The sequence below is a fragment of the Seriola lalandi genome, unplaced genomic scaffold (genome assembly GCF_002814215.2).
Source record: "Seriola lalandi dorsalis isolate HSWRI2012SDOR001 ecotype SW California unplaced genomic scaffold, Sedor1 jcf7180002052764, whole genome shotgun sequence".
Taxonomy (NCBI): Eukaryota; Metazoa; Chordata; class Actinopteri; order Carangiformes; family Carangidae; genus Seriola; species Seriola lalandi.
Genome location: NW_019523317.1, coordinates 121059 through 137116, shown reverse-complemented (window position 1 = coordinate 137116; position 16058 = coordinate 121059). Strand labels below are relative to the sequence as shown.

General features: G+C 40.1%; 1 protein-coding gene across 1 annotated transcript in view; it reads left to right on the top strand.

Annotated features, from left to right (window-relative positions):
* Positions 1 to 811: 811 nt before the first annotated feature.
* Positions 812 to 16058, top strand: part of LOC111650722 (dynein axonemal heavy chain 2-like) — a gene marked incomplete at its 5' end in the record, with an annotated part of 46050 nt that continues 30803 nt past the window's right edge. Inside the window, 24 exons of the mRNA XM_087172428.1 lie at positions 812 to 964; positions 1541 to 1666; positions 2402 to 2620; positions 3851 to 3968; positions 4319 to 4455; positions 5055 to 5192; positions 5462 to 5620; positions 5788 to 5940; positions 6227 to 6318; positions 6491 to 6686; positions 7927 to 8151; positions 8392 to 8496; positions 9554 to 9742; positions 9972 to 10057; positions 10285 to 10415; positions 10639 to 10788; positions 11435 to 11602; positions 11910 to 12070; positions 12340 to 12479; positions 13708 to 13840; positions 14374 to 14513; positions 14922 to 15132; positions 15362 to 15478; positions 15774 to 15915. Of these exons, the coding sequence (XP_087028554.1) occupies positions 812 to 964; positions 1541 to 1666; positions 2402 to 2620; positions 3851 to 3968; positions 4319 to 4455; positions 5055 to 5192; positions 5462 to 5620; positions 5788 to 5940; positions 6227 to 6318; positions 6491 to 6686; positions 7927 to 8151; positions 8392 to 8496; positions 9554 to 9742; positions 9972 to 10057; positions 10285 to 10415; positions 10639 to 10788; positions 11435 to 11602; positions 11910 to 12070; positions 12340 to 12479; positions 13708 to 13840; positions 14374 to 14513; positions 14922 to 15132; positions 15362 to 15478; positions 15774 to 15915 (3589 nt within the window). The remainder of the gene's footprint in view (positions 965 to 1540; positions 1667 to 2401; positions 2621 to 3850; positions 3969 to 4318; positions 4456 to 5054; positions 5193 to 5461; positions 5621 to 5787; positions 5941 to 6226; positions 6319 to 6490; positions 6687 to 7926; positions 8152 to 8391; positions 8497 to 9553; positions 9743 to 9971; positions 10058 to 10284; positions 10416 to 10638; positions 10789 to 11434; positions 11603 to 11909; positions 12071 to 12339; positions 12480 to 13707; positions 13841 to 14373; positions 14514 to 14921; positions 15133 to 15361; positions 15479 to 15773; positions 15916 to 16058) is intronic.

The window sequence follows — 16058 nt, the reverse complement described above, 5'->3', positions numbered from 1 at the left end:
GTAAAATGTATGTATTTTTCAAGCTCTGAATCTGTTATATAGATAGCAATATATAAAACATGAGGTTTGTAAACTTTTCATTTTTACCCTTTGACCATAGATCACTATTGATTTATTTTTATATAGATTTTATCAGCTGTAGTAACATAAGTCATAAGGTGCAGACCAGAGTTCTGTAAATGAATCATCCTTCCTGAGGTTGCAGATTTAATATGTACAGACATTTTCAAAATGGCTCATAACTTAATTATGTTAATGATGTGAGGATGAAGTTTGAACTGTTGAAATTGCAAAAAGAATGTAACATATAAATAAGTATTGTTCAGAACACAGTCGATTACTGTAAAAGCCATTTGCTGTAAAAATTCTTTATTTTCTATTGAATGTACAGTAGATATACAGTATATACACACATAGACACTAAACCTGCCAGCAGGCTGGGACAACTTGATTGGACGCAGCGTCGTACTAGTGTTGTCCTAGTTTCCCTGCAACATGAAGACTGCACAGACAGACCAGACCAATGTAAAACACATACTTCTCTTTTGCTTCAAGCTGGCTGATCAGATGTGTAATTTGAGGCATGTCTTTAAAGCCCACTGAGGCAGGGAATGGGAAATGATGGATTTATGTTCAGCAACATAGTTTACTGGCACACTGCCCTGTATGTCATCCTCTGGTTTATACTGCAAATTTTAATCCTATTTAAGATGACATTCGTCCTCCTCCCCCTCTCCTCCTCCTTTGTTTCTTGCTTTTCTGTCTCTGTCTTTTTGTTGCTTTATCCCTGTCTCTATCTTTGTTCTCATAGCTCCTGGCTAAGAAGGTATTCACCCTGTACTCCCTGGCAGTGCAGCAGCTGTCTCAACAGGATCACTATGATTTTGGCCTGCGTGCTCTCACATCCTTGCTTCGTTATGCTGGAAAGAAGAGGCGCTTTTGCCCCAAAGTTCCTGATGAAGAAGTAGGTCTTTCTCTCTATCTCCCTTTTGGTCCTATTTCTCTTTGTCTCACACTGTTTCACACAGAAAATGGGTTTGAGGACTTGAGAGCTTATTATGGTAGATCCCTTAAAAAACAAAACATAGACTAGAGAATATAATACATGGACATAGAATAGATAAACATAGAATAGATGTTCACTAACTTCTACAAAGAAATTAAAGTACAGACAATAAGTAAAGTTAAAGAAATTATCGGTATTAAAGCTAGGTTCAAGTCTGTGTTGTATGAACACAAACAGGTTTTGCTTGTTGTAATCTTGCCACCTGTTCATAATGACCATTAAGACATCCCTTCCTAATGGGATCCTAGTTTATGTGAAGCTAATGTGAAGCTTCAGCAGTCTGAGTTAGTCAAATCAAGTTGGCATCTCTTAGAGTTACCATAATGCTAGAATGCAAACCCGAGCTGCACTGTAATTTCTGTTTTGGCATGCTGTCTATCTAGTCAAGCTAAATCCTAGGGGAACCAGGGCCAATATTTTTTTATTGAACTAAGTGTATCAAACAACTGTCTCCTTGTCTCTCTCGATCCTCAGATCCTGTTAATGGCCATGAAGGACATGAACATTGCTAAGTTGACCTCTACTGACCTGCCACTGTTCAATGGGATCACCCAGGACTTGTTCCCAGCTGTGGAGACACCCATCATAGATTATGGCAAGGTAAATTGATCTAGTTGAAATCAGCATTCCTGCAGAGAGCAAGTGTTTTTGTAAGGTTTGCTCTGACTCTATGACAATGTTCCCTTTTTTTCTTTTTTCTGCAAAATGACAAGAAGGTTATTCCTTATCCGCGCAAGTAGATGCCAAACGAATTAGAGTTCAGCTGCAGTTATGCCCCTGTGTATGTGTGTTTGTATGCTCTCAGCACGGCACTGGAGTATAGAGATGGAGCAAACAAACAAAAAACCTAAATCTAGTGATCACTGCATTTAAAATAATGCCAATTCGCAATACTTGCACACAGTTTTTCAACATACTTGGCATATAGGTTGTTCCAAACATCTTCTGTGGATGTAGTTCATCTTTCAGTATCTTCTGTCTTGTCATGTAATCCCAGACTGGTTTCATGAGGACTCTGTGAGGGTCAGACCATCTGTTGCAGGAGTTCTTGTTCTTCTTGTTGCCTTGATTGCCTTGTTGCCTTGCCTTGTTGCCCAGTCCTGCTGTAGAATGAATCAGTCAGTTATGAAAAGGCTCCCTGGTGGTATTGCATGATGGATAAGAATCTGAACATCTTAAGCGACAAAGACTTTTGCACAGTACTGTAAATATTGATCTTTGCTTAAACCTGGTTCATCATTGTCATTATATCATAAATTTGTATATTTTATAATGCCACTCAGGGTATCCCTATCACTAACTACCTGTGTGTCTTTTTCTATCATTTTGTTGCAGTTGAGGGAGGCCATAGAGGCGGAGCTTCGTCTGAGGGGTTTGCAGGTGACTCCTTTTACCATAACCAAAGTCATCCAACTTTATGAGACCAAAAACTCTCGACACTCATCCATGCTGGTAGGCAAGACAGGCAGCGCTAAGAGTGTTACCTGGAGGACTCTGCAGAGCGCCCTCACTGCTCTGCACCATAAGGGAGTGCCTGGCTTCCAGCTGGTCCAGGTGGGTGCAGATGGAAAATAATGCACTATGATTTATTGGCTAATACTGCTGAGGTCTCACTTTGAGGGTTATATTTCAGATTTGCACAAACTGACAAATAATATCAGCCTCCATAATGAGATATTTACATTAAACTGTATTGTTTTAAATAAATAACATTCTTGAGAGGGGTCATTTCATTCTGCCTCTTTGCACCCAGAGCCAAACAAACATTAAGTGACTGGTTTGCTGAGCATGTACAGTTCACCAGTACTGCTTATTTCTTTAAAAGGGGACACGAGTTTATCTCTTCCAGTAAAACAGACACAGTCATGTTTTCTACTTACTGCTCTGGCTGTCTTCCTAATTATTTCACTCTATTTTTACCTCATGCTCTCTTTTTTTTCCTCAGTGCTCTTTGCATAATGTTTTTCTTGTGTCTCTCCTCGTGTCAGCCTCTGCTGCTCCTGGTTCTCATTATCCGGATCTCTGTTCCTCTCTATTCCCTGACTCCACTGAGCCTTCTTTTCCTGATTCTGTCCCACCCACATGTTCATGCAAACACATGTATTGAAACAGAGACACACACACACACACACACACACACACACACACACACACACACACATAGACATGAGAAACATGCTGAAACTACTTGTGAAAAGGAAAGCTAACTGCAGTATCAAGATAAGCCTATTCAAAGATTGACTCCCTACCTCCGTTTCTAGGATTTCACTGGATAGAGCTTGAAGCAGAGTATGCCAATGAAATTATACACTGAACACCAATACATTTGTGAGAGTCACATATTAGATGATTAAGGAAATCAAACTTTCTTAACCAAAGTGATAGCAAACATGCTAAAGACTTGTACTTATCTTTCAAACTTAACAACGTAACATCACCTCACTTATGTGTTGCTGGCTTTCATACACTAAAACTAGTACACAAAAAGTTATTTAGATGTAACTACATTTGATTTATGTGTTTGTGAATTCCTCAACTTAATGTATCACAACCATTTAGTCGAAAGCCAAACCAATTCAGGGGCTAAAAATGTATCTGTATATAGTATATGTATATGTAATCAGTAAAAACATGCAGATGTTTGGTGAAAACAATGCTGTTCTCATGTGTTATCCTTGTGTGTTATCGTCTTCAGTAATCATGATCTCCCCTTATAATGCACTTTGTGTCATCTTTTTATCATCTCATCTTCTCTTTTATGTCTTGGTCCTTGTGGCACAACAGGAGTATCCTCTGAACCCCAAAGCAATGAGTCTGGGAGAACTATATGGAGAAAATGAACTGTCCACCAATGAGTGGACTGATGGAGTGCTATCTTCTCTCATGAGATCAGCCTGCGCAGGTGCTGAGACAAAAACAATGTTGCTGTTGACATTACACGTAGTATAGGTGAACACAGTAGGCAGTGATGATTCTTCCAATTTTATATTATCTTATAGAGCATCCATTCATGCACAATACTTATTTTATCCAAGTTCATCTTCAGGTTGAATGTCATTTTTTTTATATATATTGTTTGAATAATTTGGAATGTTTTAATGAAAAGGCAAAGCATTGCATAGAAAAGTTAATCCTACTACTTTAAAATTGTTAGTAAAATCTTTGTTACAGTATGAACAATGTTATATATAATATATTTATATGTTGCTTCACTTTTTCTGTCACATGTTGCACCACCTCTCTGTTCTTTAGATGAGAAACCAGATGAGAAGTGGATTGTGTTTGATGGACCTGTTGACACACTGTGGATAGAGAGTATGAACTCTGTTATGGATGACAACAAGGTGCTCACACTCATCAATGGAGAGAGAATATCCATGCCTGAACAGGTGAGGTCGGAATTGAAAACCTGACAGATGGGCCCTTAATTCAGTTTTAATTGTCATGGTAGGAAAAACATTGACAGTGGCTCAATTTAATTGTAGTGTCCCAGTATGTCATGACAATGTGACTGTCAGGTGCATGTACAATGGCAAAACCCTGAAACTGAAGCAGCTAAATGAAATTCAGCCACCATTATTTACACATATGACACATATCCTACATATGAACATGCTTTCCATTGAAAATCCTTTAACATGAAAAAAAACATAAACATGTACTTGTTGTGTAAGGTATTACATTGGAATTCATATGTTTTCAACATAGTTAGAATTGGACAACTAGACAATCCTGACAATAACCATTAATGTGCATGATCAAAAAACTATTGTAAGTTAATCGCTGTTTTCTTTAAATTAATGTCAGCATTCAGTCTGCAAACAACTGCTCTAAGGCAGTAATCTGGTTTGATACAAGATTGATTATGATAAATCAACTAATAGCAAAACAAAATGTTATTAATTACCATATATTACTTAATTCTAGTCAACAATACACTGTAAAATTATCACGACAGAGAAACTATATGTACATTTCTTTGTCATAGGTGTCTCTGTTGTTTGAAGTGGAGAACCTGGCAATGGCCTCTCCAGCCACAGTGTCTCGCTGTGGGATGGTCTACAACGATTACATTGATCTGGGTTGGAAACCTTTTGTTCAGTCCTGGCTGGACAAGCGTCACAAGGTACAATGGACTCAGTCATAATAACTTATTGCCTTCAGGCATTGACAGCATATTTGGATCAATTTATATACATTTTTGGAGTTCTGTGTATTTCTTTTGAAATTCAGAAACCTTAGGCCTTTCAAAAAAATTTGCTTGTGCTGACATCTAAGCCCTGTTTCATTAAAGAACAAATGTATTAGAGGAAGAATAACGGCCATTTTATTCTCTTATTTTCTGGTAACCGCTCTCTTTCATCTCCCTCCATTGCTCTCTGTATTTCTCCACAGGCTGAAGGGGAACATTTAAAGCGTTTGTTTGACAAACATATGGACAGCACACTGAACTTTAAGAAGAGTCACTGTAAGGAGCTGATCCCCATCACTGAGCTTAATGCAGTAATGTCTCTCTGCCGCCTCTATGACTCCCTGGCCACATCCAGCAACGGGGTATGACAAATAAAGTTTTAAGATTTGTGACTGAAATTAAGCTATAAATGATGCAACTCCACCTCATTACATTAGAATGTCTGAAATCTGAAAACAAAGGCTAACATTATTGCTTAAGCCTCCCCATTGTGAAAACAATGTAATTGTGGTTTTCTCCCTTTCTCCAGGTTAACACTTCAGACACAGAAAACCTGGGTAGGTTGGTGGAGCTCTGGTTCATCTTCAGCCTTATCTGGTCTGTTTGTGCCTCTGTTGATGAAGATGGGCGCAAGAAGATGGACAACTTCCTACGCGAGATGGATGGCAATTTCCCCAACAAGGTCCTCTGTTGAGCATCATTTTTGCTTGATACCATGAGTGTTTAAAAAGTCCTGTTTTGTGTCAAATCAAACCCTAAGCCAAACACAACAAACTGTTTTTCAACAATCATTACACTAACATTTAAATATATATGAATGATGTGCACATGGTTTTAGAATGGCAACCCTTGGTTGAGTTGATGTACGCATTTTAAATGCACCACAGGCATAATACTGTAATGTGACTGTATGAATCTGTCTTAGCAGGCACCAACATTCACTGAACCTTTTGTGTAAACTCTTTCAGGACACCATTTATGAATACTTTGTGGACACCAAAAACAAAACCTGGGCTTTCTTTGAAGATAAGCTACCAAAGGGCTGGCGCTACAATGCCAGGTAGGAAACCAGGTGGTCTTATGTACCTGGCATTAGCTCTTGTACACATATATGTGAGTGTGTGGATGTGGTTTTATGTATTTCACTCTCTGCCAGTTCAGTTACTTTTGGAACTGAATAAGTACTACATAACAACTACAATGTATATCTCTCCCTATTCCCTCTCCTGCAGTGCTCCATTCTATAAGATTATGGTTCCTACAGTGGACACAATTCGCTACAATTTCCTGGTTAAGGCTCTGGTGTTGGGTCAGTACCCAGTGCTGCTCACAGGGCCAGTGGGCACTGGTAAAACCTCAGTGGCCCAGAGTGTCCTGCAGGGCTTGGATAACAAGTGGACTGCCCTCACCGTCAACATGTCTTCACAGGTTGGTGTCTTTGCATGGCCTGTGTATGCCAGCTCTGTGTTCATGTTCCTCTAGCCTTATAGAAACCAGTTTGTATTAGGAATGAAAGAATTGTTGGAAAGAAAGATAATTTTGTCGGGTGCTTAGTTTTTTTTGGCTTTTATTTTATGATTAACACAGGGGTTAATATTAGGTTTAATGAATATTGAATTACTGTACTGTAGTCCGTGAGGGTTGTTAAAAGAGTATATAGTAAACAGTAAATATGTGTATTTGGTACCAGGGACAGTGTAAGTCTGGGCTATTCAAGTATGTTGTTCAGGGGGCCACATTTACTGAAAGCTAAGGGCCCGGGGGCTGGACATTTCCCTGAGCTATTCTCTTATGTACACTTGACACAACATGGCACCACATTTTCAACACTGTTATTTTGCCATATTGCATTTGATTTGCTGTTGAACATAAGCTGCAATATTAGCAAAAAGGCAAAACACATTCTACAACATATACAGTATATAATGTTAAAATTGGAATATACCTGGTTTGTCTTGCTGTGGCAGACATTTCTATCCCTTGGCTTTGTCTCATTAAAGAGAGAGATGGTATATCATTACCATTATGTGAATTTATATATTGAATGTCATGACACATGCTGTCATTGGGTATGATCTATAGATACTACATTTACAGGAACAGGCTCACCTACATAACTTTGGATGGCCCACCCTCGCTCACAGCATGAGATACAGTGACATACAAGTGCAGTTTCAGTGTGTTTGAGAGAGCATCTGCCTCCATCCAACCGTGTTGTGGCTCTTAATGGCCTCCATCTCGGCTTTACTACAATTATAATAAAAGTAACACCCTGATCCATGGCACTGCAATTGGACTGAATCACGGCAGCTCTGATAAAGGGCTATCAGTGAGCCTGGGATGATGGAGGCACTCATCACCCTCCACCTTTACCACCATTACCATTGTCACCATGCCCCCTGCCCCCTGGCTCTGCCCCCGACCCAAACGTCCTTACTATTATCACCTAACTCCCAGCAACAGCCATTCTCACCTGAAATCATTTACACAATACACAAGTACACAAGTACACATCTAGGCATCCACATGTTATACAATAAACGTCTTTCTTCTGTTGTTTTCATTTGAAAATTTTACTTTCACATTGTTGATGAGACATGGTACACAGTGAAACATACCATTTCATCTTTGTGTTTCTGTGTTTCTCTGTGTTTCCACCACTGTCCAGACCACATCTAATAACATCCAGGCCATCATCGAGAGCCGAATAGAAAAGAGAACCAAAGGCGTGTTTGTGCCAGCAGGTGGGAAACACCTGCTATGCTTCCTGGATGACCTCAACATGCCAGCCCATGATCTTTTTGGCTCCCAGCCACCACTGGAGCTGCTGCGCCTTTGGCTCGACTACGGCTTCTGGTATGACCGCCAGAAACAGACCCTGAAGTTTGTCAAGGTGAGACAGGGCATTCAGGTCAGGGTGGGAGTGAGGTCTGTACTTTGGTGTATGTGAGTTTAAGACATTATCATTTTTCTGCCTTCGTAGTGCCTCTTCCACAATTACCTCATAGTTAACTTTGTCTTTCAATCTGTGGGACAAGAGCTTTACATGTGCAATATGTTTCATTCGATAGGTATTTTTTACTTTTCACCATTTTCTGTTGTGTTTGCTGTTCGTGTGTGTCTGCTTTGTTAGGACATGTTCTTGCTGGCATCCATGGGGCCCCCTGGTGGAGGGAGGACTCACATCTCTGGCCGCTTGCAGAGTCGATTCAACCTCATCAATATGACTTTTCCTAATGTAAGTCCTCGCCTCTCCTCTTTTCCTGTCTGATGTTTATCCTTTACCACAAAATCATACTAATGAACATATTTTTTACTAAAACAGGCACTGACATAAATCAAATATGCAACAAAAATTTTGACAAATTAATCAGCAATGAAATGAAAATACCCAGGATTCATAAATTGTGTCATTTTTACTTTTTCTCATCTAAGTAAAAGAGATTCGCACTCAGTTTAGCAACTTCTGTTGTTCATTTTATCTGTGTCTTTCCTTCTTCTGTCATCCAACTGTTACTGTGCATTTCAGCCAGGTGGATCTGGGTAATCCTCTACCTGGCAGATGTTTTTTCATCTTCTATCACCATTTGACAAATGCTTTTTTGTTTTGCCACACTGGAATTACCCTGATTATAATTATAGCTGTGATGATAATTATAACTACTGCAAAACTGCACTCTCTCATACCCAGAACCCAGGAGATATGATTGACTGAAAGGCTGCCTGCAAATGTTCTCCACCTGCTAACAACCCCCTCCCATCTGTCTCCTTTCTCTTTGTTAAATCTTTTGTTTGGTTGCCTTGTTTTGTTTTATTTGGCTTATTTGTACTTTTCTCACTCTCTCCACTTATTGTTCACTCCCTCTCCAGATCACCTTTTGTCTCCTTTCAGTCTTTTTCAATTACCTGGCATTTTTTATCTCTGTTGTTGCGCTCCTTTCAACCTTTCCTGCTCCATCTTACATATTCCATTTGCCCAGCTCTGTCCTGTTGATTTCTGCTTTTATTTATTTTCCCTCTCTCCACTCACAAAAGAGCAAAATATTTGCTCTTGAAACTCTCTTGGGCCATACCGTATTCAGGAAGTAAACCCTTGACATTTCAGTTGCCTCGCCTCTTCAATTTGTGAAGTGGACAACTTGAAATGGAATTGTTACACACTTTAGAAAATACCCATTCTGCCTTTTTTTTTTCTCTTGACCACTAAAACTCTGAAATTTTGGTATCTTATTGACATGGCTATAAGATTTACGGGATGTACATAACTTGAAGAAGCCCATCCTCTCTGCATGCAGGAGTCCCAGATCAGGCGGATCTACAGCACCATGATCAACCAGAAGCTACAGGAGTTTAAAGAGGAGGTGAAGCCCATTGGAGAGATTCTGACTCAGGCCACGTTAGAACTGTATTATGCCATTACAGCTCGTTTTCTTCCCACTCCAGCCAAGATACACTACCTCTTCAACCTCAGGGACATCTCCAAGGTACACAAGAACACATATACTGTAGATTGGTTAGTTTGATATATATATATGTATATATATATATATACACACACATATATATCAGCACATACACCACCTAAAATATGTTTTCAAGAAAATTCAACAGGAAGTGCAGCTTAGGAAAGCTCTCTACACTAAGCCTCACACTGTTTAATTAAAATGTTATATGACTTGATGAGTCTTTTTTTTCCTGTTCAATCCTTGCTAGGTGTTTCAGGGTCTGTTAAGAGCGCATCCAGAATTCCATGATACCAAAAACAACATCACCAGACTGTGGATCCATGAGTGCTTCAGGTAACATGTTTTTCACCAAATATTGAACCTTCTCATAGTCAAGTAGCATATTTACGATAGCTCCAACCTCATAGTGACAGTGTTTTAATGTATCATTATCTGTTATCTGAAGCCTACAACACTGTATATTCAGTTGTGGAATGGTTTTCTTCTTTATTCTACACTTGTCAAAGCTTGTTCTGTATACGGGATAATATCTATTGCCTATGCTCTGTTTCTCATTTCAGAGTGTTCTCAGACCGGCTTGTAGATCACAGTGACATGGAGGCTTTTATTGCTTTGATGGGGGAGAAACTGGGCTCACTCTTTGATCTCACGTACCACAACATCTGCCCCAACAAACAACCGCCAATATTTGGTACATTTAGTACTGTACACATACATACAGTACTTGCACACAGCATGCCATTGTCACAGTGTCAGCATGGCTGTGTAAAAAAAAAAGTGTTAAGAGTGTAAAAATACCTACAGACGTATTTACAGATAATTAAATTGATTGTTAATGGGCAGTGGTTTAAACATTATGAAATATTTGTGTGTGTGTGTGTGTGTGTGTGTGTGTGTGTGTGTGTGTGTGTCAGGTGACTTCCTGAGTGAGTCTCGTGTGTATGAGGACCTACTGGACATTAAGGCTCTGAAGAAGTTCATGGAAACCCAACTGGAAGACTACAACCTGACACCTGGCCTTGTGCCCATGAGCCTGGTGCTCTTCAGAGACGCCATTGAACACAGTGCGTCTCAGTACACAACACACACACAAATTTAAATGGATGCACTGTGCACAAAATTCCCCTGATGAATCAACACACAGTGTCAATTCATCACATTCTGTCCAGTCAAACCAGCGCATTAAAACAATCAGTATAAGAGGCCCTCATCTGCTGCTCTCTGCTCTCTGGTATCTTCAGTGTCTTATGATTCAGGCGCAGTTTTAAAATCCTCTAAAAAACACAGCATGGGGCGCAGCTAAAAGTCGCCCTGCAGCTGAAAGAAAAAAGGCCCCAGGCAGCACCCTCTCGGCACCAGGCTCTGCTCTGTACACTGCTGTCAGTGTGCCACACACCACTGCAAATCAATAGTAGTGCATTACTATAGAAACAACATGGGCTGACACTAGTTTGTGTGTAGTGTTGGTTTGCACACTGTTATATGGTAGTGGGAAAAAATGTATGACTATAGATTTTGTCACATGCAAAATGATAATGTTTTAGCAACGTTAACAATTTGTCAAGCTGATGTGAACACATTTGACAGCCTTTTTGTAAGAACCCATGTCAGTTGTAAAAACCACACAGATAGCAATTCTAAGAATACTGTCAATAAAGGGTTTCAGATCAAAGTTATTTTATGGGTAATATGTTTGTGTTTCCTCCACAGTAACCCGTGTAGTACGTGTGATCAGTCAGCTCAGGGGCAACATGCTGCTGGTTGGTGTTGGAGGCTCTGGTAGACAGAGCCTTTCTAAAATGGCCACCTACATCTGTGAGTACAAGGTTTTTCAAGTGGAAGTCACCAAGCAGTATCGCAAACAGGAGTTTCGAGAAGGTGAGATCAAGCACATTAATATGACATGCACAGATGTTTCAGAAAGGGAAAGCCTGACTGTATCCAACAAGTTCCACTTTGGAAGTAACTCTATTGTCTGGAAATTAAAACAAGGAAAGTTCAAAACTAAGATGGAAAGATTAGAACAACCATGGACTCACATACTGTATGTTCTTAATATTCAGTGTGAAGTATATTTAGCTCCTGGTTGATTCACCTGAATTTAATCTTTGATGAATAACCTCTGTGCAGTCAGTTCTTCACTCAGCTACAGTTCAATAGGTGGTTTTTCTCTCCTTACTTTCAGACATCAAGAAGCTGTACCGTTTGGCTGGTGTGGACAACAAGCCCACTGTCTTCATGTTCAATGACACCCAGATCGTAGATGAATCATTCCTAGAGGACATCAATAACATCCTGAGCTCTGGAGAGGTGCCTAATCTCTACAAGCAGGATGAGTTTGTTGAGGTCTGTATTGTACATCTATCTTTATTTGTCATGTCTATTTGCATAGTGTGTATTTATTTTATTTTATGAAGTCAACAGGCAACACAAGGCTGAGGTTTTACCCATTTACTATATGAATTTGGTTTAAACCATTTGGAATGAATTGGTTGTGTGTTAAACTCATGTTGTCACAATCATGTATCTATAGGTCATTGAAGTTTATATTTAAATACATCTCAAGTCAGTTAAAACCTTATTCCAATCCTCATACCATGTAACTCTGATTGCAGGTATGCAATGCTCTGTCAGAGTCTGCCAGGAAAGACAAGGTGGTGGAGACTCCTGACTCCTTGTTCAGCTACCTGATAGAGCGAGTCAGGAACAACCTGCACATAGTTCTCTGTATGAGCCCAGTGGGAGAGCCCTTCAGGTGAATACTGATACTGTTTCCTGCAGCACACACTGTGTCCTATAATATATCCTTTTTCCGCAATATATTCCCCCCTCCTCTTTTTTCTCCTCTCCTCTCTTTGAGAATCCTGTTTGCTCTGGTTTTCCACACACAAGTTTATGGAAATTAGGACAGAATAAATCACATTGCAGTTCTTATAGGATGAAGAGCCCTTTTCATTTCATTTCATTTTATACAAAATTAAAAACTGGCCTTCACAGTAGTGCCAATATAATGACCAGTAGTCTATGGAAGTTTCTATAACAATACGGATGTCTGCCATTATTTTATATTGATATTTGTGCTGCACGTTTTTGACTTTTACACCAGTGTCTTCAATAACGAAGAAACAAACTCTTGCATCTATCTGCTACTAAAGTTTAGTCAGAGAGCTTGTAAATAAATATAAAATAAACTACTGGTCATCCTTGACAGGGTCACTATTCCCTATTCCTCACAATTACACTGGGGACAGTGAGTCATGCTTTACCATGAAACAGTGTGTTAATGGCTGATTGACAAATGAGGTTTAGTAACTTGGATTCTGTAACGAGGACCTGAGAGTCACTGTAATTGCAAACGGTGTGGATACTGTGACAGAGAGTGTCAGCTGTCTGCACACACACGCAGACGTAGTAAGCGCACAGATAGACACACATTTTCTGTCACACACACACATTTCTTTTCACAAAACATGTCTTCCCCCTCAAGCATTGATGGCCTGGTTGTAATTAGTGGCACAGGGTAGTGGTCACACATGATGGTGCTAATTGGGCTGGCAGGCACCTTCACCCAGAACTAATCACCATTCTCTGTGTGACGAGGCATCCTGGCCCTCTCACCACTAGCTGCCAGCAGGATTCATATCACACTGCCAGAACTCAGGGAGCACTACACCAATTAACCAGCTAAACTCACAGGCTCACACTGTAGGTCTGGAGCATACACTGCTGGACTTAACTGTAGAAGGTTCTATAAAACCTTCTGTGTCATACTGCTTAAAACTAGCCAGTCATATTTACACATCCATTTTAGCCTTAGAGGAAAAAATCTATTCTTAAGCATAATGGCTTCATTATTCTCTTCAGTGGTCTGTCAAATGTACCTCCTCTAGTTTACTGGCCCTGCGTCCACAAGGCTTTAATAAGGATCATTATATCAACAAATTGTATATGAATAAAATTCATAAATAGCTGTTTGCCAACAGGAACCGCATTCTCCAGTACCCAGCACTTGTAAACTGCACTACAATTGACTGGTTCTGTGAGTGGCCCAAAGATGCTCTGCTGGAAGTAGCTGAGAGGTACTTGGATGGACTGGAGCTGGGATCCTTGGAAGGGGTGAGGCATACACACACACATAAACACACATTTTCTCCCAACATCTGTAAGGTTTGCTTTATGTGACTATGGTGTCAGCCTTTAAATTAGAAAGATAGAGGGGCAAGGATGGAACCTGAAAATGACTGAACAGGGTCAGAGTGCTCTGTTTTTCAATTTTCCACATTAACAGCTAGAATGTCTGTGCCTATAAAACATTCTCTACCACAAATTGCATTTACAGTACAAGCTTTAAAATCCGACCTCATCCACACTGGGTTTTCTAATCATTTTCTACGGGACTGGTTTTGATTGATATCACTTCAGTCCCATTAAAATGTGAATTAAAACAGTGGGTCATATTACTGTCGAGCAAGTCTTTCCAAAACGTGCAGTAATACTGAATAAAAACTTATGATGAAACAAAATGAAAACAATAATCTTTAACTTTAACTGTGAACTGCACTAAATCAGTGAATAAATAGTCAATAATATGCATTTGTAATGTTTGAATGTCAGATCAACATGTTTACATATGCTGCATGATGTTGCAGATCCAGACAAAGGTTGCCAGTATCTTTGTGACTACACACCAGTCAGTAGCACAGATCTCCCAAAGGATGAAGCTAGAGCTGAGAAGACATAATTATGTGACACCCACCAACTACCTGGAGCTGGTGTCTGGATACAAGAAGTAGGCACCTTCTAACTTTCTCCTCACTCTTTTCATAATACCTCCTAATGCTTCATTTGCGTTTTGGGGGCCATACACTATGTGCACACATAGTGTAAATAAGTGTAAATACTGTACATGAGGTGTGGGTGCTTGGGGTTGTTTTGGTGTTATACTGTATGCATCAAATTCGAGCTAAACCAGAACAAGCAGGAGTGTAACACTAACCTGGTTAATTCCAGTGTAAAGTTATTCCCTTTACAGTTACCACCTCCTCTGTGGATAAGTGGGTCAGTCTCTCTTAATTTTACAAAATGCCTTTCTCTGTCAGAGTCACTTTCTTAGTCATCTGATTGTGTGTGTGTGTGTGTGTGTGTGTGTGTGTGTGTGTGTGTGTTTTTCTATGTCTGTATGTGTATGTCCATCCAGGCTGTTGGCAGAGAAACGCAGTGAACTGGGGGAGCAGGTGAGCAAGCTGCGTAACGGCCTTTTCAAGATCAGTGACACGAGGGTGAAGGTGGAGGCCATGTCTGTGGAGCTCGAGGAGGCCAAGAAGCAGGTGGCAGAGTTCCAGATACAGTGTGAAGAGTACCTGTCTGTCATTGTGCAGCAGAAGATAGAGGCTGACAAGCAGCAGAAGGTAAGTATTGCAAAAATGTTCACATGCACTACTAAGTAGTTTAAAGTAATAGTTTGATTAAGGTATTTACAGGCTTCTCATCCACCTGACTTACCCAGTCATCCTATTGGATTAGAAAAAGTTGAAACTAGTGGTTTGTGTTTGGAAGGGTGTGTGGTAGTTGACTAAAAAAAGAGGCAGATAATAGTCAGTAACACACTGCTTTATGTTTGTGTGTGTTTGTGTTGAGGCGGTAAGTGCTAACAGTGAGAAAATTGGAGCTGAAGAGTTACAGTGTAAAGCCATGGCTGACAATGCGCAAAGAGACCTGGACGAGGCCCTGCCTGCCCTGGAGGAGGCTATGAAGGTAGATCTCTGTCCTCTCCTGTCCTGTTTTAATCAAATCCCTCCATCTTTTGGGAACCTTTTTTCTTCATTATGTCATCATGTCAGGTTGATTCATTTCCTTGATATTTAATGAGTAATGATTCCTGCCTTTTCAGTATATTTGACTGCTCTACTTTATTTTTACCCTAATGAAAGCATTTTGACATTTGAGTGTTTTTTCTGTGTGTATAAATTTGAATCAAACATGATTCAGTGAGCGGTATACTTTGCCTTCTTACATCCAAACATCTGTTTCTTCCTCTTTTTGCTTGTAGGCTCTGGAGTCTCTGAATAAAAAGGACATGACGGAGATCAAGTCATATGGCCGTCCCCCAGCACTGGTGGAGACAGTGATGCAGGCTGTCATGACCCTTCTGGGCAAGGAGCCTACCTGGGCAGAGGCCAAGAGACAGCTGGGTAAGCGACAGCAACAGTGCAGAATTTAGGGATGGTTGAAGGGAGAGTTTGTAAAAGAAACAAAGTAACTGGGGAAAACTGACAGGTAAAACCAGACAAGAAGAGACTGTGCATAGTTACACAGAAAACGGAAAGATGTTACT